General features: G+C 37.3%; 2 protein-coding genes across 3 annotated transcripts; both read right to left on the bottom strand.

The window, feature by feature from the left end:
- Positions 1-6,214: 6,214 nt before the first annotated feature.
- LOC149819658 (magnesium-protoporphyrin IX monomethyl ester [oxidative] cyclase, chloroplastic-like) lies at positions 6,215-10,465 on the bottom strand. The gene is made up of 5 exons (XM_089982001.1): positions 9,931-10,465; positions 8,320-8,384; positions 7,869-8,196; positions 7,639-7,737; positions 6,215-6,547 (listed from the first exon to the last, which is right to left on the bottom strand). The coding sequence occupies exons 1-5, from the start codon at positions 10,405-10,407 to the stop codon at positions 6,284-6,286; spliced, it is 1,233 nt and encodes a 410-aa protein (XP_089838127.1). The 5' UTR covers positions 10,408-10,465; the 3' UTR covers positions 6,215-6,283.
- A 2,388-nt stretch (positions 10,466-12,853) lies between these two features.
- Positions 12,854-20,349, bottom strand: LOC149819657 (putative protein S-acyltransferase 4). Of its 2 annotated transcripts, XM_089982815.1 has the most exons (6): positions 20,026-20,349; positions 19,021-19,200; positions 17,446-17,754; positions 15,014-15,241; positions 13,847-14,284; positions 12,854-13,165 (listed from the first exon to the last, which is right to left on the bottom strand). In XM_089982815.1, exons 1-5 carry the CDS (start codon positions 20,068-20,070, stop codon positions 13,850-13,852), a joined length of 1,197 nt encoding a protein of 398 aa, XP_089838941.1. In that variant the 5' UTR covers positions 20,071-20,349; the 3' UTR covers positions 12,854-13,165; positions 13,847-13,849. The 2 variants fall into 2 exon arrangements, with proteins under 2 accessions (XP_089838941.1, XP_089838942.1); XM_089982816.1 differs by lacking the exon at positions 15,014-15,241.
- Between the last annotated feature and the right edge of the window lie 5,289 nt (positions 20,350-25,638).

Genomic DNA, 25,638 nt, shown 5'->3' with positions numbered 1-25,638 from the left:
TGCGGAGCACGGTAACAAGAAGCTGGGGGGTCAGATATCCCATGGCCATAGGGCTAACCATGGTTGGCATTCTCGGATCTCGGTTTTAGATTGGTTACAGGTCATTCGGATAAGGGCATGTTTGTTTTTTGAATTTAGTTTATTAAAAACTAATTAACATATAAATTATAATTTCATACTATTAAAATTTTAGGCCGATCATAAAGATAAAAAATATGTCAATAAAATAAAAACTGTGCATCATGTGTTGTAAATACAAAAGCTTTTTTCAATGAGCATATTTATTTGAAATCTATAAATATAAATACATATGTAAATTTTTTAATAATGTTCACTTTAAACCTTAATATATATAATATTAAGAATGTGTGCCCTTGTGTTTTAATTCTTGTAGATTAGGGATGTAAATGAATCAGATTTTATTCGATATCTCATCTAATTTGATTCTGTTTAGTTGCATTTGGTAAGCCAAAGCAATATTTGATTATAATCGGATGCTGATATGTTTTTTATTTTTTGCTACCGAATCCAACCTGGTATGAGCTTTTCACTATTCTAATCTGAATCTGAATGGTTTACATTCTCATTATAAAATCGTGGGTGGGCATCAATTGCATGTGTACGTGTGATGGTTTCACAAATGCAAAAATTATCAGTATGACAATGCAACAAGTATTGGCGACTTTGTTAAATTATTTTGATGAAAAACACACACAAAGCAATTGTAAATACATGTTACATTTTCAGATTGAGAAAGAGACACTGCAATGTTTTTTAAAGTGGTTTAAACTGAAAGGAGGAATAATATATATATATATATATATATATATATATATATATATATATATATATATATATATGAAATCCTCCTACAATGGAATTTTTTTTGTTGTTTTTTTTTCAAAATTCTGACTGTACAAATGTGATTTACTATAAATTGGCACTTGGATCATGAAATTTGGATAGAAAAAATGCTATTTGGAGACCCAAAAATTTATGAAAATTGTACTATATTGATTTTGAAACTTATAAAAACCTATTTATGCATCATAATCAAATGCACCAAGTACTGATTCCTAAAAAACAAGCATATAGATCAGTCAAAATTAAAAAAAATACCAAATATTCAATAAAGCATTCATTTTGGAGGTTCGGGAGGGTTTTCCATAAGGGAGGTTTTCATTTTCTAATATATATATATATAGTAGTGCATAGGTGCTTGAACATTAGGTACTTAACATGTACTTTAACATGCTGGTCGTCCATTGCATGCTTGGTGGACGGTCACCATTAAAAACGAGTTTTTTCGCCAAATGAGCAATAACAGCGACAAAAGTCCTCGCTAAAGGTCAATGTGGGTAACAAAAATCATCGCTAAAGGTCAATAGCGGTGATTTTTGTTGCCGCTATTGCTTGTTTCGGTAGAAAAACTCGCTTTTGGCATTATATTTTTTTACGGCAGCCATACCTCAAGTGCGCAATGAACGTCTTGCATGTTCAAGTACTGTCAAGTACTTAATGTTCAAGCACCTACCACGTATCTTATATATATATATATATATATATATATATATATATATATATATATATATATATATATATATATATAGTGATTGGTATCTGGTCACATGTTGGGTGATAAATGAGCGTGCTAAATTAGTTTTTCAATCTTTCTTTATTTTATTTATAAATTTTGACCGTAAAGATGTGATCTATGCGCTTAATTTTATAAGGATCAGCTCTTGAAGTATAAGGTTGAAAAATCAACTGTCCAAAATCTTTGTAAAATTTTTATGCTCCAAATGTCATTTTTTTAATGAAAGAAAAAACAGTGAAAGGGCAGAAAACCCATTTAGCGTGTCTAACGCGTGAGAAACTACCAATTTCTCTCTCGCTCTCTCTCTCTCTCTCTCTCTCTCTCTATATATATATATATATATATATATATATATATAGAGAGAGAGAGAGAGAGAGAGAGAGAGAGAGAGAGCAATGGTAATGTACTTGACCCATCCCTACTCAACCCCGTACCCAATGGACTTTTATTTCAAAAATCTGCCCTTACAGATGTGTTTTATGTGCTTGTTGTCATAGGAATCAAAAGATCCAAGACCCGATTCCTATGAAAAGAAGCATGTATAACACATCTGTAGGGTTAGAATTTTGAAAAACATCAATTTTTTTGGAAAACCCCCATCTGGTCTATATATATATATATAATCGTTAGGATATGAGAACTGAAATATGAGAATTAGAAATATAGGCATTTTCAAAGTGTTTTTTGTAAATCCAACTATGTGGATATGCTTGGCACGATGAATTTGCTAAGAATCAATTGTTGGATAGTGTATTTTTGATAAAAAATGCAATTTTTGATTGCTTGAATATTTATGATGATTATGAGTCATTGATTTGAAGGCTTTAAAAAGTCTCGTTTATGCATCAAAATCAGATGATTCAAGAGCGGGTTCTTATGAAACAAAGCATGTAGATCACATCCGTATGGTCAGATTCAAGAAAAAATAACAAAAAATCCATGAAAATTGAGGTTCACACATTAGTTCTCTCTCTCTCTCTCTCTCTCTCTATATATATATATATATATATATATATATATATATATAAAGGGGGTGTCAAAGGTCGGGTTTGGTTCGGACCAGGTGGTAGCCGACCTGCCCCTGATTTTTGGGTATGGTGTCGGATCTGGACCTGGGTCTAATCGAACCCACCATAAGAGAAACCATACCTAGTAAAATAATAATTTTTATCATTTTTACTTTGAAAATTTGTGGGTCTTAATCAGAACTCGGTCGAGCCTTGTTATGGTATAAAATTTCACAAACTATACTGAGCTTCATGTATTAATCGGACCTTCGGGTCTGGACCTGAGTCTTAATCGGGTCTTCATATTTATCACTACACCTGGACTTTATAGGGTTTGGTATGGGTAAACCTGATGGTTTATTTTAAAAAAAATGGTATTTTTTTGAAATTCTAACCCTACATATGTGTTCTATGTGCTTGTTTTCATAGGCATTGGGTCTTGGATCTTTTGATTCAGATGCATGGATAGGTTTTTATAAGGTTTCAAAATCAAGGGTTTACAATTTTTTAAAACTTTAGAGCAAAAACCATTTTTCATCCAAAATGCATGATTCAAGAGTCGATTTCTAGTGAATCAATCATGCAAAACACATCCATAAGATTGGATTTTCGGGGTCAGGTATATTACCACTGTTATATATATATATATATATATATATATATATATATATATATAGAGAGAGAGAGAGAGAGAGAGAGAGTAGTGCATAGGTGCACGATCACTTTCGAATATGACCAAAATGAACTTGCATTGAGCGTCCATCGCAAGTGTCATTATTTCTGCATAAACACTTTTAGCCGTGACTTTTTGTCACCGCTAAAGGTAAGTGTTATTTGACACAAAATTATGCTGAGTGTCCATTGCGCGCCCGATGGACGCTTAGCGCGAGTTAGTTCTGGTCATGTTAAAAAATGGTCATGCACTTGCACATTTTTTTTTTTGTGTGTGTATATATATATATATATATATATATATATATATATATATATATATATATATATATATATATATATATATAGAGAGAGAGAGAGAGAGAGAGAGAGAGAGAGAGAGAGATCACAAATGGTGGTAACAAACACGTTTGGAAGCTTGATGCAATTGCACTAGTGCAAAGAAAGGCTGGTTAGTCAAATTTGGTGGTCCAATTGAACAAGATTCTGCTTGATGCATCCAAACGCCGTGGAACAGGAACAGATACTATGAATTGAGGAGTCGTGTTTTGCTTGTGCGGCCACGAAAGGAACCCCAATGCCCATGCTGCCACCAGAGTTGCCGCAATCGGTGCTACCCAGTAAACAAACAAATGCTCCTTTTCTCGAAATTCTAACAGTGCAGATGTGTTCAACATGATTGATTTACTAAAAATTGATACTTAGATCATGCACTTTGGATATTAAAAATGATATTTGGAGCATCTAAAATTTATGAAAATTGTAGGCCATTGATGTTTTGAAACCTTATAAAAACCTATCCATGCATTGAAATCAAATGCTCCAAGGACTGATTATTATAAAATCAAGCATATACATCACATCTATAAGCTCAGAATTTTGAAAAAAAACTCAAAAATCTAATAGCATATTGCATTTAGCATCATGCCCCATTTTGCACGGATGTATTACCCTATATGTTCTTCATTAAATGTTAATATCATTGTCTTTTTTCCAAGTTTTAGTTGGTGTTGATAAACGATGGGTTAATGTGCTTACCAACGTGCATTTCATATTCTTTTGTGGGCTTTTAACTTAAAGAAAGATACGTGCTGTACAAAAGGGGGGGCTCCACGTGGATGGTAGGAGCTGTCAGTGCACGTCTTCTTGTGGTGAGACGTTGCAGGTTCAAACCCAGTGGTATGTTGAATAATAATTGGTGGGTCTGCCTGACCCAGCTTACCTTTAATAAAAAAAAGATACGCGGTGTGTAAAGCGCGTTTGGTGAAATAGGGTCTACTGCATGAGGTGGACTAAGAATACACTTGAGTTTTTGATATTGCTAAAAAACACACTTAAATTCATGCTCCATTAGTTTTTTTTTTTTGATATTTATGGAGAAACCACCCACAGGATCATAGACCTAGCCGCGCTGACTCTGCCTGTCATATTTACCATCGCTGTCCTGACAGTGCAAAATTCGGTGAGCTTACCCTTTACCTCTTGCCTCCAAGGAGTCGCCACACTGGCTTGTGCAAGGAGTGACTCCCATGAGAATTGAACCTAGACTGCCCACCTAGCGGCCAAGGCCCCATCCCACTATGCCAAACCCCTTTGGGCTCATGCTCCATTAGATAAAAAACACATTTCTTTGTCAATTTAACTTCGGTTATCATTAACCCAAGTTGAGTTAGTAAAGTTACTAATTTACCCCCAAATAATTTGTTTTTTAATTTAAAAAACACACCTAAAATTTTGGTGATAAATAAAATTCACACCTAAGATTTGGTAATTATAGCTAGCATAAATTATATATATACAGGATGGACCATGTCCTTACAGTAAGAATGTGCATTCAGATCGGATTTAGATTTGCTTTCTTGGATTATTTTCAGATTTTAATCAATGTTTTAGGTTGAATCTAATTTGAGTTAGGATTGAAACTGATCCTACTGTTATATATATACAGGATGGACCATGCTGAATGCATGCGCTGGATTTGCAAACGAAGTGTAGGAAATGCCTAGTTCACACTGTTTCACATATTTCCAGTTAACATATTTCAATAGGGCCACTATAATATGTTAACTGGAAATATGTGAACCTAAGTAGAACTGAGATTTTCATGATTTTTTATTTTATTTTTTCTTAAATTTTACTGTAGGGATGCGATCTAGATGCTCGTTTTATAGAAACAGACTCTTGGATCATCTATAAGAAGGATCTTTTAAGGTTTGAAAATCAATGGTTTAGAACTTTTTAAATATTCAAGCATCCAGAAATCATATTTTTTCATCGAAAATGCATGATTCAATAGTCGATTCCTAACAAATGGATCACGTCGAATGCATCTGCAGGGTCAGATTTGCAAAAAGTGTCAAAAATGCCAAGTTCACACTCTGGTCCACATATTTTCAATTAACATATTTTAGTGATCCTATATATATATATATATACGGAAATGAAAACATGCCCAATGAAAAATCCTCCCAATTCTCCCCAATGGACCTTTTATTGGGGAGGTTTGAGAGAGAGAGAGAGCTTTTTTTAATCTTTTTTCATTGAATCTAGCGTTAACATATATTTTGAGTCCAAATTCAACCTTACCTCATCTGATATTATTTGGGTTCGTACTAAAATTTAGATCGATTGTTTGTTTTTTATTTAGTTTTAGATCTGATGATTTGACACTTGCGACCTTACCAATCAAGCGTCAACCATTGTTTATCACAATGATAAACAAGATCTGTTTGGGAACGGGTGTTAGAGCAGAGATGAGGAGCGATGGGAGTGAAGATAAAAATGGTGTTATATTGAGTAGATAAAGCTTGAACCCATGATTTTCAGCTCAATATTTTCGTGCTTTCGATAGCACCTAGATTAAAATGGCAATGACAAGGTTGTGCTCTAGCTTGATAAACAAAATAAGGAGAGCTGAAAATTTGGCAAGATAGTAATAAAACTGTAATAAAAATCCTTTTTGCAGTAAAATGAGATGCAGAAGGGGTGCTCTTTTGCATTTATGTGTCTAATAGACAAGCTTGGGCTCAAAGTCTGCAAATTCAACAGACCCAGAATCAACAGGGGGCATGAGATAAGCTGCCAAGAGCTCAACAACCAGGGCAGCAGCAAGGGGTATCTTCTTCAAGTTCTTCAGAAATTGAGGGTCGTTGCTATTGCTAACAGCATTCAGCTTGGCGTTTATCTCTGCCATTCTGTCCAACTTCCTCTTGAACTCTGGGTTCTCCACATCCAACACGGCTGGGAAGATCCTTGCTGTTGTCTTGTTAGTCTGAAAAACAAAAAGCAGAGTTGCAATGTTTAGATTCTGTACATGGGTTGGATTAGCAGTTTGCAATCCATGGACTATGGGTCAAGTGAGTATGATATTTAGGAATGCCAATGGTTCAGATTTGGATCGGATGTGGTGAATGCTATATTGGCCTAATCGGATGTTGGCTAAACCGATTCAAATTCAGATGGTTAAAAGCTCATACCAGATCCACTTTTTTACAGGTAAAACACATTCAGATATTTGTCGTATTCAGTAGCAGCAAGTCAAAACCGTATCCACATCAGATTATAATCGGATATGGTTTTGGCATACCCAATGCAACTAAACTAAATTGAATTCGGTTGGATATGGGATAAAATCTGATTCATTGACATCCCTAATGAAATTAGAAGAGAATTAGATTCCTTGGGAAACCAGGTTGGGCGGGATTGGTAAAAAGCAGGGTATTTTGGCCTGGATCCACTGAGTTTTCTTCTCTTCTATTTTCCTTTTTTTTTGGGGTCACTGGAAAAATGATCACCAAACATAGCCACAAATACCGCCCAAAATTTTGAAAATATTTACCAAATTAACATGATATTTAAAAAAAATGCTTATATTTAAAATATCATGTTTTTAACAAGATTTCGATTCAATATTAATGTGCAAAATATGGCTTATATATGAAATATTTTTATATTACCTGTATGTCACTATTTTTAAATAATTTATATTTCTACATATACTGATATTTTCTTCTAGAAAAACTAGACTTTTGAAAATATCATGAGTTTTTTTCCAAGAGCAAGATTTGTGACTAGCAAATAATTCCATGAGATAACTACCATAAAATGGCAAGAATATACTAAGATTAGCTCATGTTCCTGTGGATTTCTTTCTTTCTTTCTTTTTTTGAGAGAGAAAGGAAGAAATTTTCTTTTTTCAATCAGATTCATTTGATTGGATTGCACTGAAACCAGGATAGGTTGATGCAAAACATGCCAAATCAAAGCCAATTCTTCTTTCTCAACTTTCATTTGCTTCACTGGAATTGGGAACTCCATGGCATATGAATATTTGCTTGATTGGTTGGTAAAAGACATGATTACCTCGATGATGACATGCATATCGAATTCTTTGGTATTAAGGCCTATGCCTTGATAGAATGCATTCCTCTGGCAGTCATTAAGGTACATTGTTACGTAGACCTGCATTGCAGAGGACAAAGTTTCACGAGTAATATTGCATGTGCATGTAAAGCTTGAGAGAGAGAGAGAGTTCTCTGTGTCTTCTGAGCATGCATAGTAACATTGAGTTTGCAACATAAGAGAAGACTCACAGAAAGACAGAAGAACCTTGCCCACAGCTTGGCCTTCCAGTCATTAAGAAATTGAGGGTGAGCCTTCAACATTGAAGAGCAGAAATCACCATGTCTGTTCTCATCCTGACACCAGTTCTCAAAGTACTTGAAGATTGGATAGACTTGGTATTTGGGGTTGGCCATCAAATGCCTGTAAATTGTGATGTATCTCCAATACCCAATCTTCTCAGACAGGTATGTGGCGTAGAGTATGAATTGTGGTTTGAAAAATGTGTACTTCCTGGCCTTTGTCAGGAAACCAAGATCCAGTGCCAAATTGAAATCAGCAAGACCCTTGTTCAGAAACCTGCAAAATTTTGCAAAATAAAATAAAATAAAACAGGTCATATATATTGTGCATAGTTCTTCTTGATCCTTTGAAGCAGTAACATGATTATGGAAAAGAATGCTTCATTTTTTTTTCACATACCCTGCATGCCTGGCTTCATCCCTGGACATGAGTGCAAAAATCTCAGCAACAACCGGATTAGTTTTCTGTTTAGAGAAATCCATTAGTATAAGTAATAAGAACAAAAAACATTAAAAAAATTGAAGAAACATGAAAAGGTTCATATTAAAGTACTAAAAGAAATCACCATGTGAACACATGTTAAGAGTCTTGGGCCATTTTTGTGTATAGAGGGGCCTTTGATTCTTGGTTTTCCCTTATCTCAAAAGCTTTTGGTAGTCTTTAAACATAGAATTAAATCAACCAAAATGCTATTACATCATAAAAAATAGCCTCAATTATGTCTTAACTTCATTTGCATGCAAACTTCTGAAGGGATTGACCTTGGATGGTGAATTTTGGGCAGTGGGGTTTGTCTCGGATACCTTATCCAACCTCAACTCAAATATGCATAAAAAATGTTGACCTAAATGGTATTTGGGTAAACCTGAACCCGGCCTCAATGACAAGTGGGTTGGGGTGGGCTATAACTTTTGTTGGATATCCAACCTGACCCGGCTGACCCCAGTGTTTTTTTATATAAATAAAAGAATACCCTATGTTTGGTTGCATTCAAATGTGATTTGGAATCTCATGCAAATGAGAACAAATCTCATTTGCATAGCAAACCAAACATGTGATTTGAAATCTCATGCAAATGAGAGAATGAATCTCATTGGCACAGCTAACCAAACATGTCATTTGGAATCTCATGCAAATGAGAGAATGAATCTCATTGGCACAGCTAACCAAACATGCAAATGAGAAATGAAGGGCATGTTTGTTTTGGTCACAGGTGAGAGTAGTAGGTTGAGAAAGAAAGAGTTAAAAAAAGTAGAAGCTGGGAAAGTAGAATACATGATTAATGTTGTCATTCAATGTAAAAAAACACAAAAACAATCACAACCACAACTTTTTACCTTTTTCATGTTTTGCTAACCTTGAGAAAGTATGGTGATTGTGAATTATAATCATAGGTTTCAAGAATCACAGGACATTGTAAAAATGCCAGGAATGTGAATTGAAATTGCATTATAAATGAATCTCACGGTGGAATATGTGATTTGAAATTGCATTTCAAATGAATCTCACGGTGGAAAATGTGATTTTAAATCATTCAACTTCAAATCACATAACCAAACATACTTATCCAGGTTCATTTTTTAGACCGACATGACTCGACTGAATTATTGTTACTTGGGTGGGTTTGGGTGCACCCTGATGGATTCGGATACCCTACTCATTGGCAGCTTAAAATAATAAAATGTGATTGGTTTCTGGATTCGGGTTTAACAGACAAACGAGGATAGATCAAGTGATTTGACAAAACACAATTTTTTGTGCTTTGAAATCGCCACGGTTCATCACTTTAACCACCACATTTTTGGTGGACCCTGGACGGTGGTGATTGAAGCGTTGGACGGTAGTGATTTCAAAACGCAAAAAAATTGTGTTTTGTCAAATCACTTGATCCGTCCTCCTCCGGATAAACAAACAAATTGCCCAATAAAAACCAGAGCCAGTCGGAATCACAAAAACAGTGCCGGAAGACGACCAGAAAGGAATATTCCAGCGAACGATTCACAAGCGTACCTTGAGCCTGCGGGCGAGTTCCTTGTAGAGAAGGAAGCCGGAGAACTCGGCGGTGCAGGACCGCTCGAGGAACTCGACGAAGATGCCGCGGAACGAGCCTTGCATCTTATCGGCCGCCTCCTTGAACTCCCTGTCCCTCACGAAGTGGATCTGGTTGTAGTCGTTTCTGAACTCTTGTAGCAGCGCCTCGAACTCCCTCATGTTCAGGTTCTTGTTGATCTCGGTGTTGAAAAGCTCCTCCATCGCCTCAAAATCCGTCGTGTAGAACCTCGGCGTCAGCAATGTCTCCTTGATCGCCGTCTTCCCTTTCTTGCTCACCGCATTCCCCTTTGTGTTTGGTCCAGCACTCATCTTCGGGAAGCATCTCTTGTATGATTTTGGGGTGTGGTTGTTTCTGAATATGGCCTTTGTGTTGTTGTTTGTGATTTCTGGTTTGAATGAAATGGGTTTGAGAAGAGCCATCATCTCTGCAGCCATTCTTTTTTTTTCCTGTTTTTGATTGGTGGGGAGGGTTTATGAGAGGTTTTAGAGTGGCAAGAATGGAGGGTGGTGAAGGTGGAGTTGGTACTTGGTAATTATATAGTGGAAGGAGTGTTGGTGTGAAGGATAGGAGGGGTGTTGTGATTGGTTGATTGCGATTGAGTCTCATCTTGTGGAAATCTATTGGTTTTTAGTCATGTCAACTGACAAGGTGATGCAGATTTTGGGTCGTTTTGATACATGCAGCAAGGCGGTTTTCCTTATCTGGTTTTCTGTGTGGGGCAAGATTGGGTACAAGTGCGGCATGCTATCTGTGTGTACTCAGAATTTTTGTTTTAGTCTCTGCTTGTTTTTTATTGTTCAGTTTTCTCATTTTCTGTGTCTTGAGCATTGATGTGGAAAGTTTTATGCACAAATCATTGAAGACATGCACAGGAGATCACAGGTCCAGGTCAGTTTGAAGGCCTCTTTTCCTGATTAATCTTAATGAATTTGGTAGATTATATTGGTACACTAGATAGCCGAATTATATGAAAATGAGTCACTATATATCCTAATGTTGATTGTTTTCTGTGGTAATCGTGTTCGTTAGTGTCTGGTTAATATGAGTGTTAGGGAGGCATGAGCGTTCACTGTCCTCTAGTTCAAAGGAAGTAAATGGAAGTATGAAATTCTGTTTGATTCATTTGGCTGTTTACTCTAACTCAGCCTGCCAACTTCATCACAGTGTTAACTTGAGCGTCCCCCGTTAGCGTTTTCTTTGTGGCCTGGTAATGATATCCCAAGCAATATTAAGGGTCCGTATGAATTAAGGGAGAACACAGTGACAACTGACAAATATCATTTTTTTCTGAAAAAAATGCGATATTTTGACATGCAGATAAAACGGGTATCAGAGTTAAATTTTCGATTTTTATTCTTTCCTAAATATTTTTTATTTTTAATTAACATTTTTGTTGATATTTGCCGATAAAAACACGAGAAAAAAATCAATTTTTTGGTTAAGCAAAAAAATTTGTTTTTTTTTTTTTTAAATTTTGACACTATGGTGGGCCCCAATGATCTTCAATTGGAAATCAGTGTGCCCGGTTCAACTGGAACAAAGAGTGGAAAACTGTGGTCTACAAACATGATGCTGTTAGCAGGAAAAGTGAATCCAAGAGTTCCAAACCAGTATTTCAATAATAGGAGCCCATAGTTTGTTTCCTGTCATCCTTTTTTTTTTTTTTTTTGCTTTCCTTCCCAGTTCCCACGCTTTTCACCAACGTGCATCCCCCACACCAAAATCCTTTGGAGTCTTCCTTTGGCTGTATTATTCAACACATTTAATTTGGACTTACAAAGATGGTTTTGTTCTTTTTTGTATATATAAAAAATTGTATATATCGATTGATGGTTTTTCATGGTTGATTTCCTGCAAGCATCTCATGGTTAACACAGGAAAACAAAAACAAATAATGAGAAAAAAAATAATACAATGGGTGGTTTTCCATGGTTAAATGGAGAAAATCTACCGCATGGTGTTTTTTTTTTTATTTTTTATCAACCGACAAGTTGCATTTTTTTTTGGGTAGCTTCTTCATTGTATACTCAAGTTTTAACTACAGACCCAACTTTTAACTGATATTACATATCAGGCACACCGTTTCTGAATTTCCTAACACAGACCAAGATTTTTTTTTTGGACAATAGTCAAATAACCGACCTTGGGTTTATCCTGTCTTAAACGCAACAGTGGGAGAGGTTTAAGAGAATTCCAAAAGTCCTATTTTACCCTTATTAAAATTTGGTGCTTGCCTTGAAGGCTTGAACTTCTATCCGCTCATCCTGAGACGTAATTTCCTCATGCAGTACCATATTACATGTCAGGTACACCTTTTCTGAATTTCCTGACACAGAACAAGGTTTTTTTTTACAAAGGTTTCAACGGTTCGGGTTTGGTTTCCAACCGGGTGAGACCAAACCCAAATTTGATGTAAAATGCTGGTATCGGGCCTGGACTCGGGTCTAATAGGACCTACCATAAGAGAAACCATACCTAGACCCTATAAGGATTACATGAAGCAGACTCGGCCTATAACACTTACCACTCCAGTGACCACCGATGATCACTTTTCAAACAGGGTCTCAAGTTATGCGTTGATTTCCACAGGTACGGTTGGATTTAGTTCATGCTTTCTCATTCTCAAAGTGCTCTTACAACATGCTCTCCCAATCCATGTTGTGAAGGTCTAACGCCTTCGATTCGCTATTTTCTAAAAATGCTCTTATATTAAAATGATTGCGTTGTCCAACGAAAACGCAGTAACTTCACTGCAGTTAATCACCCGGTTGTAAGTCCGGGCAAACTTACTAGTACTGTGTACTTGGAAACAGTATTGTTTATTTTATTTTTTTGCTCCATTGCTTTTACAAAAGTGGTAGGAAATAAATCATACAATTCAACAGTACAAAATTAGTAACTTGAAAATTCATAAACAAATATCCACACAGACAGCCAACTATTAATTAGCAAAGACATCATTTGATTTTTTGTATAAACAACAGCCTTGAGCTTGGGATTTCACCTCAACAAAATCTATAAGCACCATTTTAGCTAGCAGTCACATAGTGGATATACCAAGAACATGAAAGCTTTACATATGATAGGATGAAGCATTGCAGGAAACGCCTCTCTAGGATCAAATGCTGATGCCTGTGAGCAATAGTAGTTGGGGACAACCACCATCCACGATGTAGAATCTAAGGGTATCAACTGTAACAAAAAACCAAAATAAAAAAATAAAAAATTGAAGAAAAGCCTGACTTTTAGAACATCACTACTCATACACAGGCAATGAAAGGAGCAGCATTGTAGGTAAAAGCACAATAACATGTCTTAGGATTGGATTTTGAACTGGATCAGCCATGTCTAGATCAATACCCAAGCTAGATCCTTTTTGTAAGGTCGATAATAGTGTCATCACTGGCGCTTTTTTTCATGAAGGACGGGGAAACCACCCCAGAGGTGTTGCAAGGGAGAAAATGCCTGCGGGAATCGCACCCTGACTGCCCGTCTGACAGCCGAGGTCCGTTCCAACTACGCTAACCCCTCTGGTCCACTAGTGCGTTGGTTTGGCGGCTGGCAAATGTTCACTTCTTTCCTTTAGTAAGAAGTTCCAAACTACCAGCACTGACACATGCCTGTGATATTGTTTTTTTTTTTTTTTTGTTAGGCCAAGGAAAAACCCTCACATCACCAACTGCACATTGGCAGGCCTTAGATTAGTAAAACCCCTGAGGTGCCCCTAGAGTACACAGCTTCTACCTTGCAGGAAGGGATGCTCCCCGTGGGTTTCGAAGTTGTGATTTCCCTTCAGCTTGGTGACATTCACAAGTCACCCCAAGCCCTCGTAGGCTTACATTGATATTTGAATTGCACTGGATGGTACTTTACCTTTCATGGTTGTATGTTGATACTATGATGATCTGCGTCAGTTTTCACTTCATCTGTTTCACCAGCCTCAAGAGTTCCTTCCGCCACAGGGAGAACAAACATATCAAATGCATGATCTGCATCACGGTCCCTACTCTTCAGGTTGTCATCGGCGCTGTCGTAATCCAGACCTTGCAGAATTTCAGGAAGTTGCATATCACCAGCAAATCCTCCTTTTTCGTTGCCAAACTCTATATTAGCATTTGCCTTTGAACTAATGATGTCACCCCTCAAACTCGGAGTTACAGCTTCCATAGGCTCTTCTGTCACCATTGATCGAAAATTGTTCAGTGAAGGCGGGATCCGTGTCAAAAATATATCTATGAAGTTCTTCAGGACCCCCAGGTTATACGGATTTTCCTTTTTATCATACCGATAACGAAAATTCTCATAAGTAGTCTGCAACATGGTAAATGAATCATGGTTTCAGTACTAAAGAATATTAAGATAAAATTGATACCATAAATTATTTGATGACTATCACAGGCATAATAAATTATCAGCTATAAAAATATATGGTCAAATATATAGATAGAAACTGAAAATATTATGCTACACAAACGTATACAATTAAAAAATGATCGTGTTAAACATATACCGATTTTTTTCGAATAAGATTCAGCTGGGGGATATGCCCCCCTTCCTTTCATTGATAAAAATATGATTACAAAATTTACACCCCAAAGGTGTTAAACATATACCTTATCAAACTAAGATAATACGAAACAATGTCAAATGATTTAGTTTAGTATGAACTGTCAGATGTTATATGATAGTTTGGGATTTTTTAGGCAAGGGAAAATCTAGAGCTGGAAAATTTTGCTTTTTTCAGAAAACATTGGGAAAATCTTGGAAAATAAAGAAATATTAGAAACCTTGTAAAAATGAAAAAAAATTATGATAATATATGAATAAATTGTGATATATTCAAGATAAGTGACATTTTTAAAATTCATGCAATGTAATTGCTATTTTCATATCATGTGAGTTTCTTGCAAGAATACAAAATATCAACAATATTCGTAACTGGTTTTAAATGTTCACTTCTGCGTTTTTTATTTTTTTATTTTCCATTGGTCTGGACCATTTTTGGTACCATAAACGCATGGAGGATCAATGACAGGTCACCTGATTTGTGCTCATCAGATAGAGATGGAGGATGGTAAGTCCACCAACAAACCAGACTGCTATAAAGCAGTAAACTATAAGCACCACTGATGGGATCTCTTTGGCCATAGCCTTCCAGATGCTACTGTTTGGTCTTTGTACAAGGATATTCACCCAAGAAAAGGTAAAGACATATAAGCACAAAAGAGTTGTGGATGAAATGAACATGAAGAAGAACCGATAGTTACGCTGCAACAAAGATAATGAACATATGTTTGGTTAAAATGTTGAATTTTGATGGTTTCCAGAATCAACGCTGCATATAAGTACCATCATAACATAGAATAAGATAAAACATTCAGATCACCACCCAGAAGAAACTGAATGAAGAAAAGGATATGCTAGATGAATGAAACACATTACATGAAAAGATGGTCATCTGGACTGCAAAGTTCAAATAGTTTGTGTGCAACTAATTAGATAACTACAGAAGGCCGAAAACTTTGAATATATTCCTAGAGATGAAGATAGTCCAGATCAGAGAAAAGTTAGTAGATTCTTAGATATGACTGTGGCATACTACAGTGCTGTTAGTTGAATATGGGAGCAAATGCAGCCAAAGATACATTGTTCCCGCATCTCATGCTTAACATTTTTAAGAAAAAACACCAGAGAGCAAATTAGATAGCATCTTAAGCTGCATTTTTTTTATGACGAGGAACCCTCACAGAAGTGAGGAAAACCCTGGGTGTGGCCCTGCGACCACCATGCCTTGCGTGGCCCCGCGACCACTGTGCCTTACGTGGCCCGCCTCTGAAAGCTTCGGACACACCCGTGCACCAGTGGGGTTTGATCCGGTGCCTTCATCTCAGAACCCTCACAACCACCCCCATTGGCCAACCCCCGTGGTGGTTCTTAAGCTGCATTTTCAGATGATGGAGACATATAAGTTTCCAGGAAAAGTTCATCTTTTCCTCAACAGATCAATCTTCATGAATTTCACTGAGAATAGACAATCCGGACAACCTATTTGAGGCAGCTAGGTTGCATCTTCTACTTTTTGTGTAGTTAGAAATCAGTGTGTATGCAATTTCACATTATAAAAATAAGTTGAGTTAGGAAGTTATTCAAATTTTAGGCTTCTATTAGCTACTGTTATTAATAATTAAAGATACTGGATGGTTTTCTTGGTTCATTCTTGCCTATAAAAATAAGAACTAAAATCAAAACTAGGACAGCTTACAATTGTTTAAAATTGAAAGTTGATATTCATATAAAACAGAGCAGATAATATTTAACCAAATGAAGAAAACATGCCAAAGGACTACTTTCAAGAAAACATGCAACTGAACTAAAATACTGATGTACAGAAGATAGAGGAAGAGCCCTTTAGAAGAAGGGTTTCAGCCAGGCACTTGTAGGATATATTCTGCCTGTTAGTTACTAAAATTAACTCCTCATTTGCTTTTGTAGAAATGAACAGGGTGACAAAATATATGTAAAATGTTCTAATAACATGTGCAGGATAGGTCCTCTAGGCAGCAGTGAGACATCCCCCAAATGGACATGTTGAAACAGATGGTTCTTATGGGTAACCATGTATTCTTGTCACCACTCAGATCGCACCTTCATGAGGTGGCAAAAGTTATTTTACTATGACAACTTGTTATAAGGCCTGTGGCATGGATTGCTAGTTCATATATATTTCAACTGGACTTCCTAATTGAACAACTCAACACATGCAAGAATTTATTCCACAAATTCTTACCGGAAAACTTTGAGCTTCATGAAGCTCTTTTCACGATCGCTCCAACACACAGTTTGTTACTTGGCCTGCTATAGCTTTTGAGACAGAACACTCAGATTATTCATTGGAAACCAACTAAAGTTATGCATGCCTTTCCTTTGGTTTTTATAACTAGCTGTCTACAAAAATGCTCATTGAGTTAAATGTTGAAACATTATGATATTATGGAACTATAAAACTGTCAAAAGGATCTTTGTTGCTATATCCAAGGTCAACGAAAGTATTTCTTAATCAATAAATTGAAACACTTATGATTTCATAAAGTAATTTGCTCTTTGAAAACAGATTTTATGCGATTAGCACATATTAAGATTTAAGAAACACATAATTAGTACCTGCAAGTATTAAAAAGGTGCTTTTTTTTCTTAAAAAAGAAATGATGGTGGAATTCAAAAGGTATTAGCTGCTAGTAATCTCACATGCACTGTGTACTTTACAATCATTATTTCAATGCCCAAAGAACTAAAACATCAGGACTCCAGATTTGATTGGCCTAAACCATGCTGGTAATTTTTAATATACATAGCTTCACACTTTATCTACACACATTTGTTGGCATAATCATAGAATAATCAAAATAGCCATGGCTCATGCAAGATGGTATTTCATAAAATCTCAAGGACTAAGTCATGGTATACTAACTTACTAGCCCAATGCACTGACCAACCCAGGGACAATGATGATCAAATCTTTGCACACAGTTGTTGCAAATTGAGCAATGAGAGGCACGGGGAGGCCGATAAAGCATACATGTATCACAGTATTTGACCTTTACTATAACGCCATTGACTATGACATCCTTAGTTCGTGGTAATGTTATATGTGGAGTTCTTTCGTTCACCCATTCCATTGATGCAGTAGTAACATCAAAACCTTCTTCCACCTCAGGAGGCCGTGTGTTCCTAGGCATGATACCAGGATCTCTACCAGATGTCATGATGAGAAATAACAAATCCTGCATATCAATCAAGATGTTCATATATCACATTATTGTAGGCATTTGATCTTGCAGTCAACGACCTAAACAAATACTGAGTAGGAAAACACCCTTTAAGATGGGAGAACATCCATTTGGAACGTAAGCAGCATAAAAATGAAAATGACAAATGCAGAATTTGTAAATAAAAAGAAACATAACCCCTAATCTACCAAATTTATTAAAAAAAATATGTTCAGGTACTGAATTTAAGCACATCTCACCGAAGAACGTTCCATTGCATCTGGAATTGAGAGACAAGCAAGTAATAAAAGCTTAAAGCATGCCCTTTATCCCAAGGCCCAGGAGATACTGAAGATCAGATCTCACAACCTTGGATTCATAATGAAAGGATGTGCTTTACAACAATCACTTCAAACAAGCTTTCTATCTCTCAATAATGAGATCTAAGGTCGCTTACAAAATTTTCTCAATAATGAGATCTTGTGGTCAAATGCACACACTACTCAAAGGTGGGCATGCGAGTAGGTGTGCACGGATCAGTGTTTGCACTTATGCGCATGTGTGTGTGAGTTCATGAGAGACAGAGAGAGATTACCAGGGTAATCTGGTAATGTGCTGAAATTTTCCCATGGGTTCTCATTTGTGGTCAAGAAAGCAAATGAAGAGTAAAAAAAAGTAGGGGTATCATGTATGCTTGTGAAAATTAAACATTCCCTGACATTTCTCCACACTTCTTTTTCTATAAATTCTTATGAATATTTCTCATTTGTGATTAAGCAATCAAAAAATGAGTGAAAAAAGTGGGGGTTGATAAATGTTTTTACGCTCATTGCAATTCCTCCACACATCCTTTTTCTTATAAATTCTTATGAATATTTCAGCTTTTGTCTTTATATGTTTAGAATATCTTTTCTGTGTGAATAAACCAAAACACCATCTTTAGAGCAAAATCTGGACTTACTTCTATGCACCTAATATTAGAACATGAGGTTGCCAAACATGGGTGAATTTCATAGATTTGTATGGGGACCAATAACATCAGAATTCAAAGGCTTCTAACCTAGCACTAGAATAGGTTCCGTGTTAATGTTTCTTCTGGATCCTTGACAATGTCCAATTGATCAGATTTTGACACCAAAATAAGTAAAAATAGATGCATGCCTATAAAGAGAGCCATGCTTGTGTTAATTACAAAATTCTGCAGTATAAGAAAAATGTAGAATGTCAGAGAAAACGTTCCCTGACTCTTTATCTGTAAGTAGTCAAAAGAATATCACTTACCCACACAGTGAGGAATACTGCCACAATCAGTATAGGGTAACCAAGATGTGGCGAGTGTTGGATGATCTTAGTAGCCACTTGAGAACAAAATACTACAGCAGGAGCCAAGATCAAGAAAGTAGTCAGAAGAATTGACCCTGCATCCGGACCAAATATCAGCCTGCCTCCACAGTAGAACCTCTGAAAGAGCACAAAATGACATCCAATTATTGGCCTATGTAACAAATATCAAGTTCAAACTTCTGAATAATGAAATTATGTAGGAATCCTACCCATATTTTCAAGGTGTTATTGCATAACATATACTAACAGAGGGTAATGAGTAGTACTACAAAATCAAATGCATCTGCAAATAATGCTAGTTAGCATAAAGTTATTAAAGAAACTAAGTGTTTTGTGCAAATAATGCGAGCATTTTGAAGGAAATTTGAGCAATTGAATATCTAATTGCAATCGAGTTTACATCACCAAAAACAGGGCATGGCCGAATCTTCAATCGTCATATAGTATTTGTGTAAAGAAAAAGGGAAAAGAATGCACAATTGAGACAACTAAGCTCAGACATCAAGAAAAATGGTCCTGTTACACCAAATCTTGACAATATTAAACACATGAAAGGAAAAGGAAATCTGGCATCCGATTGTGAATGATCCAACAAAGATCGAATACTCAATAATGATAATCGTGGTCAAATCGATAATAGAACTGAAAGGTAACAAATTAAACCGCAACTGTATATTAAAATTTGTCTTTGCACATGAATACCCAATTCGGATTCAGTGTTAATTCCTTCTGTAAAAGAACATATCAGATCAATCAATAAGAAAAAGCCTTTACATGGCAAACAAAAAACAATGGATGAATTATAGAAATCTTATGAAGAAAGGTTACATTGTGTTAATTCCTTCTTAAAGAACAAATCAGATCAATCAATACCAACAAATATTTTCATGGTAAAAAAGAATATAGTGGATGAATTCTACAAATCTCATGGAGAAAGCTTACATTGTTCCCCTTCCAAACTTGGTAAAGCCTCTTGGATGTTGACATTCTGGTTGGTAATTATCAGACCTCTAGGTCTATCCAAAGCAGATTCTCTCTAGGGAGTGGGGGAGGGATCAAACCCGATCATAGCTAGACATGGTGGTTGCGGTGGATCAAAGTTGGTGGTCGTTGCCAAGTGGGATCTCCTTTCATCAGATAGATTGAGCAGGAACAGGTTCTCTTTCTCTCTCTAGCTGTTCCTGCTCATCTGCGGATCAAACCATGCACGCCCCCCTACCGGCCAACCCCTCCAACCCCGCTCCCTCTCTTTCTCTCTCTAAAACAAGGGGAGAAAGAGTAGCCACCACGACGTAGAATAGAAACCAACGAAAATCATCCGCACGTGGAAGGTCTGATGACGTCGCGTAAGCTTTTTGGTAGTCCTCCCTCTCACACAAGGTAGACCAATCAGCCTCCAACACGTTTCCTACTGTTGTCTCACAGATCACAAAAGAATATTTTGGAATGTTTTCTCTTCACGGTAGAATGCTTGTTAAATGATTGAAGACATTTTTTTTGGTCTGTAGGGCCGTAGGCTGTCAACGGGTTCGGTTTGTATTTGGTATCCGACCCCACCCGAACCCAAATTCTTTGGTACTCAAACCTGATCAGAGCAATATGCGGACCGCGTTTGGGTCATGATTTTTAACGGGTACCCACCATGTTTAGCTATGACCGGGTTTGATCCCTCACTCCCTACAGAGAATCTGCTTTGGATAGACCTAGAGGTCTAATAAAAATAAATTTCTAAAACTGTACAATTCTGGGTTTGGGATTTTATTTTCATGACCTAACAAAACACGAACCCAGATACTAGTTATATGGGTGGATTCAGGTCAACCCTGACCCGATCCGTTGACCGCCCTACCTTCAACAGTCTTTTTTTTTGTTGTTGTTGTTGTGTGTGTGTGTTTTAAATGGAAGAATCATCACTCAAACCGGGTCACTTAATGGGCCCACCCCCAAGCCCCCACCCCATGCGAGGAGAACCCCAAGTGAGGTTACCAATATCGAAGACAGACCACTAGTTAAAAAATGAGAGTAGAATCTGAAACGAAGAGGTCAACACCTTCTCCCAAGGCTCGCTACCACTCAGGCGACCCGGGGCAAGCGTTCAACAGGCAACCTTTGGTCAATTGCATCAAGGATTTTGAAGGCATTTGAATGCCTGACCTAATCTAAATTCATCTATTCAGTTTTGGTAATGAAGGTGTCATCTGATTGACAATCGATTTTCAGTTCTGTTTGGAGTTTTGCTTTCAAATTTGAATTCCAATTGCTACAGAAAAAAACATCTGAATTGAAATTAGATTAACGTCTGCCCCAACGGGGATTGGAGTAGGGTGGGGCGTTGGCTGATAGACGGGCAGTCAAGGGGTCTGATTCTCATGGGTATCGCCTCTCTGTGCAAGCTAATGCGTATCATAGGCCCCGGAGCAGGGGCTTAGCTAGGATTCATGTGAGGGGGTGGGGGGCAAACAGGGGTGTAGGAAAAAAAATTATTTGTGCAATAGTTGGGGGTTCGGGTGCAGTGCCCCTGAATTTTTTTTTTGAGATAAAATAAAAAATAACTACAATTATTAATAAAAATCTATTTCATATGGACAAATCAAACTATTTGCTGCAGTCAGGGCTGGGCTAGGACTGGGCTTTTAAAAAAAGATTTTTTTTAAACTGTTTCGGGAGGACAGCCCAGTCCTGTCCCCCCTAGCTACGATTCATGTGAGGGGGTGGGGGGCAAACAGGGGTGTAGGAAAAAAAATTATTTGTGCAATAGTTGGGGGGTTCGGGTGCAGTGCCCCCGAATTTTTTTTTTTTGAGATAAAATAAAAAATGACTACAAGTATTAATAAAAATCTATTTCATATGGACAAATCAAACTATTTGCTGCAGTCAGGGCTGGGCTAGGACTGGGCTTTTAAAAAAAGAATTTTTTTTAACTATTTCAGGAGGACAGCCCAGTCCTGCCCCCCCCCCAGCTACGCCTTTGCTCCGGAGGGAGTTTTACGTTGTCAGCACAACGACCGAAAGTATGGCAGGCTGAGCCAGTGCGACCAGGTCTTCATGCTGTGTGGAGTTTCTTCAGGTTATAAATCTAAAAACAAAATCAATTATGGTTACTGTCTAAAGTCCTAATCAGTTGGCTATTTAAGTTAATTGGATCCAAATTTGGCAATAGCATTCTCAACCTTAGTAGTATTATGTAATAACCACAACAATCCAAATGCAACTCATTTGACTATCTGGGATCCAATGTAATAGCTGGATGATGAGGAAGGGATCTCCCATTCAAATCTCAATGGGGTTATCCCTTAAATCGATTTATTAAAAAAAAAACTAGTTTAGTTCTTGACCAAGTGAAATTGCTCCATTTCACTCAACAATTATGAACCAAGTAATTCATGAATGTCACCAAGTTGACGGAATGCCAGGTGTTCGAAAGCCATGGATGCATGTTCCTTGCCATGAGAGTAAAGTTGAGCATACTATTTGTTGGTCAATGAGGACTTGCTTCTTATGCTAATGAACTCAGTGAGCAAGACCATTTTTTCTTTGTTATTTTGAGAAAAAATGCTATTCAAAAGAAGATCATTAAAGATATATTAACAATATATTATAATTTAATTGATTCATATTTAAAGTCTAAGTTGAAAACTAACCATGAAAACAAACAAACTAGCATTTGACCGTTTCAATCTCCATTTGCTAAGGTCACCTCTAACAATGTAGCTGTCATTGGCGAAGAATCTTACAAATCGCCGAGAATCACAATCCTCACTTGTGATAGGAATGGCAGTGGATTGGAGGGAAATGGAGCCCCACCCTGTTTGAACCAAGGATGGAGGACATGAAATGGGGGATGAAGATGATGATGAAGGTTAAAATCAAAACTCATGCTGGGATGAAAGCAGGAATGGACTTATGCTTTTCCTCGTCCCATCTTGATCCCCGCCTTGCTTCGCCCTGCCCCATCCCCAATCCTTCTTTAGGAATGGCAATGGACCGAGAGGAAAAGAGGCCCCACCTCATTTGAAGCGAGGATGGAAGACATGAAACCGAAATGAAGGTTAAAATCAAAACCCGTGCAAAATGAAGGTGGGGATGGAAGGCAAGATTTTGAGACAGGGCGGAGGTAAAGACTAGGGGTGGCAATCGTGTCGGGTTGGCCGGTCGACCCGACGGGTTGGTTGGTCAGCATACCTCAACCCGAACCCGACCCGTTTATTAAACGGGTCAGCTGTGGCAAACACGAACCTGGCCTGTTTAATAAACAGGTAACCCGACACGACCCGCCAACCCATTTAATAAATGGGTTGGGTCGGGTAAACGGGTTCTCAAGTTCGCGGGTCAGGTTGGCGGGTCGACGAGTTGGCGGGTCAAGTTGGTGGGTCGGGTTGGCGGGTTGACTCGTCCGCCTAACCTGTTTATTAAACGGGTAAGTCGGGTTGGCGGGTTGGCATACCCCCAACCCGAACCCGGCCTGTTTAATAAACGGGTTAGGCAGGTCGACCCGTTTATTAAACGGGTTGGCTTAAGCCCAACCGGAACCCGCCTAAGAGGCGGGTTGGCAGGTCCTGTCAGGTTTTGCCACCCCTAGTAAAGACCTTATCCCCCTCCCTGCCCCGGTCCACTGCCATCCCTAACTTGGGACCAATGTTGTCATGATCGTCCTGTATCGTTTGGCCAACGATGTGAATCCGGCATATACCGATACTCAAGTGAATCGTTTTGAATTGAAAAAAATATTACATGTCAATCAGAAAGTGACACATGTTAACGTCATTAAAATATTTTTTACATTTATTAAAAAATAGCCGATTCACGCATGTAATGCACGCTTATTCTCTCCTTTTTAAATGCTTTAAAAGAAGCCGAGCGGCGCTTTACAGTAGTTTTTGCAAATTTGTATATGATTTAAAATTTTCTGTTTTATAATTTAAACTTTTAATATTTACTCTTTGGTCTATTTTTCACCGATAAAGATAACGAGAGCATAAAGAAATGTTCAAAATCTCGTGAAATTTGCAACAGATAAATTGCCGTTTTTTACTTTTTGTCACTGGCTAGGAGAACTTTGCAGTTTGCAGAGGCGAGCCGGATCAGGACACAGTGGGTCGGCCGAGGGCCTCCAAGTCAGACCCACCGACACGCTGCAGAGCCCACCAAGTCTGACCAAGCTGACCAAATGAATCACTTGATATCCGATTCTGTCCCCTCCAAAAATCGATCCTACTCTAAGTTGGTGAGTTCCGATTAATAAACTACGGTTCTTGTGAGGATGTAAACGGTTTGGATTCGGGTCGAACATGGCCAATGTCAGATCTGACTAATCGAACGTTGCCTAAACTAATTTAGATGGTGAAAAGATCATATTGAACCTGTTTTTTTTTTTTGTTACGTGTAATCGGATTTGAATATCCATTGATTCGATAGAAAAAAATAAAACTGTATCCGCACCTCATTATAATCAAATGTGGTTTCAGCTTACTAAACAAAGTCAGATTCAGTCCAATATTCGATTAAAATCCAATCCACCATTATATCTAAGATTTGCTCGGTAGTTTTTTTCTTTTCTTTTTTATTTTAAGACGAGGAACCCTCACTGGGAACCAAGTCACTTAATGGGCACACCTCCCTGCGAAGTAAACTTCGGGTGGAGCCACAAACACTTAAGCTCATATGGAGCCTACCAGTTAAACGCACTCACACTCGGTGGGAGGTGAGAGTCGAACCTGCAACAAAGGGGTCAGCACCTTCTCCCCTGGCAACCCGGGGTGGGGTGGGGTGTAGGAATTGTTGGGTATTTGATACCCCCTCAAAATTTGTTATTTTTTTTCTAAATTCATAATCAAGAAAACTTTCCTAACAAGCAGACCAAATCCCATAACTCAATTCAGTGCAACAAACAGTTTGCATTCATAGACAAAATATCATTTTGTTTGTAATTTGACAAAAGTTTACATATAAATAACAACAAACCTCACGACCATCAATTTCATTTACATTCTACACCAACAAATAGAATTTCATAGCAGAAAAATATAAGGTAAAGAGTTGCAGAATCATAACAATGCAAAGTCCTAAAAACCCACAATCTAGTTACTTCAATTTCTACAGAGAGGACACAATAACCATGCTAGATTGATTAAGATAGAGTCAAACAAAAATGTTTGCAAGGAAGTCTAAGGGCAACACCATAAATTTAAGCTAAATCTATTTCACAATTCAGACTGCTGGATAAAACATTTTCGCAAGAAAAAAATCACAAAATTGTGCTGAGAACATAAAATCTGTTATGAGAGAAAAAAAAGTAAACCCAAAATTTTATATAAATCAGTTGTGTTCAACCATATATATATATACTCTGTTATGATCAAAACAAGCTCATAAGCTAATATCAAATGTTATGACTAAAACCAACACCCACAAATAAAGATAAAATTACTGTACATACTTATATATATATTCAGTTTTACAAAGGACATTAAGCTGCTGAAATCAAAACCAGCATTAACGCCAAGTGTTGGGGTTTTTTTTATAGGAAATCCAAACTGTATGAAAAGGAAAAATCAG

Source organism: Nuphar pumila, chromosome 12 (genome assembly GCF_984573655.1).
Source record: "Nuphar pumila chromosome 12, dmNupPumi1.hap1.1, whole genome shotgun sequence".
In the NCBI taxonomy this organism is placed as follows: domain Eukaryota; kingdom Viridiplantae; phylum Streptophyta; class Magnoliopsida; order Nymphaeales; family Nymphaeaceae; genus Nuphar; species Nuphar pumila.
The sequence above is the reverse complement of the archived record's forward strand: the minus strand, read 5'-3'. Positions and strand labels throughout refer to the sequence as shown.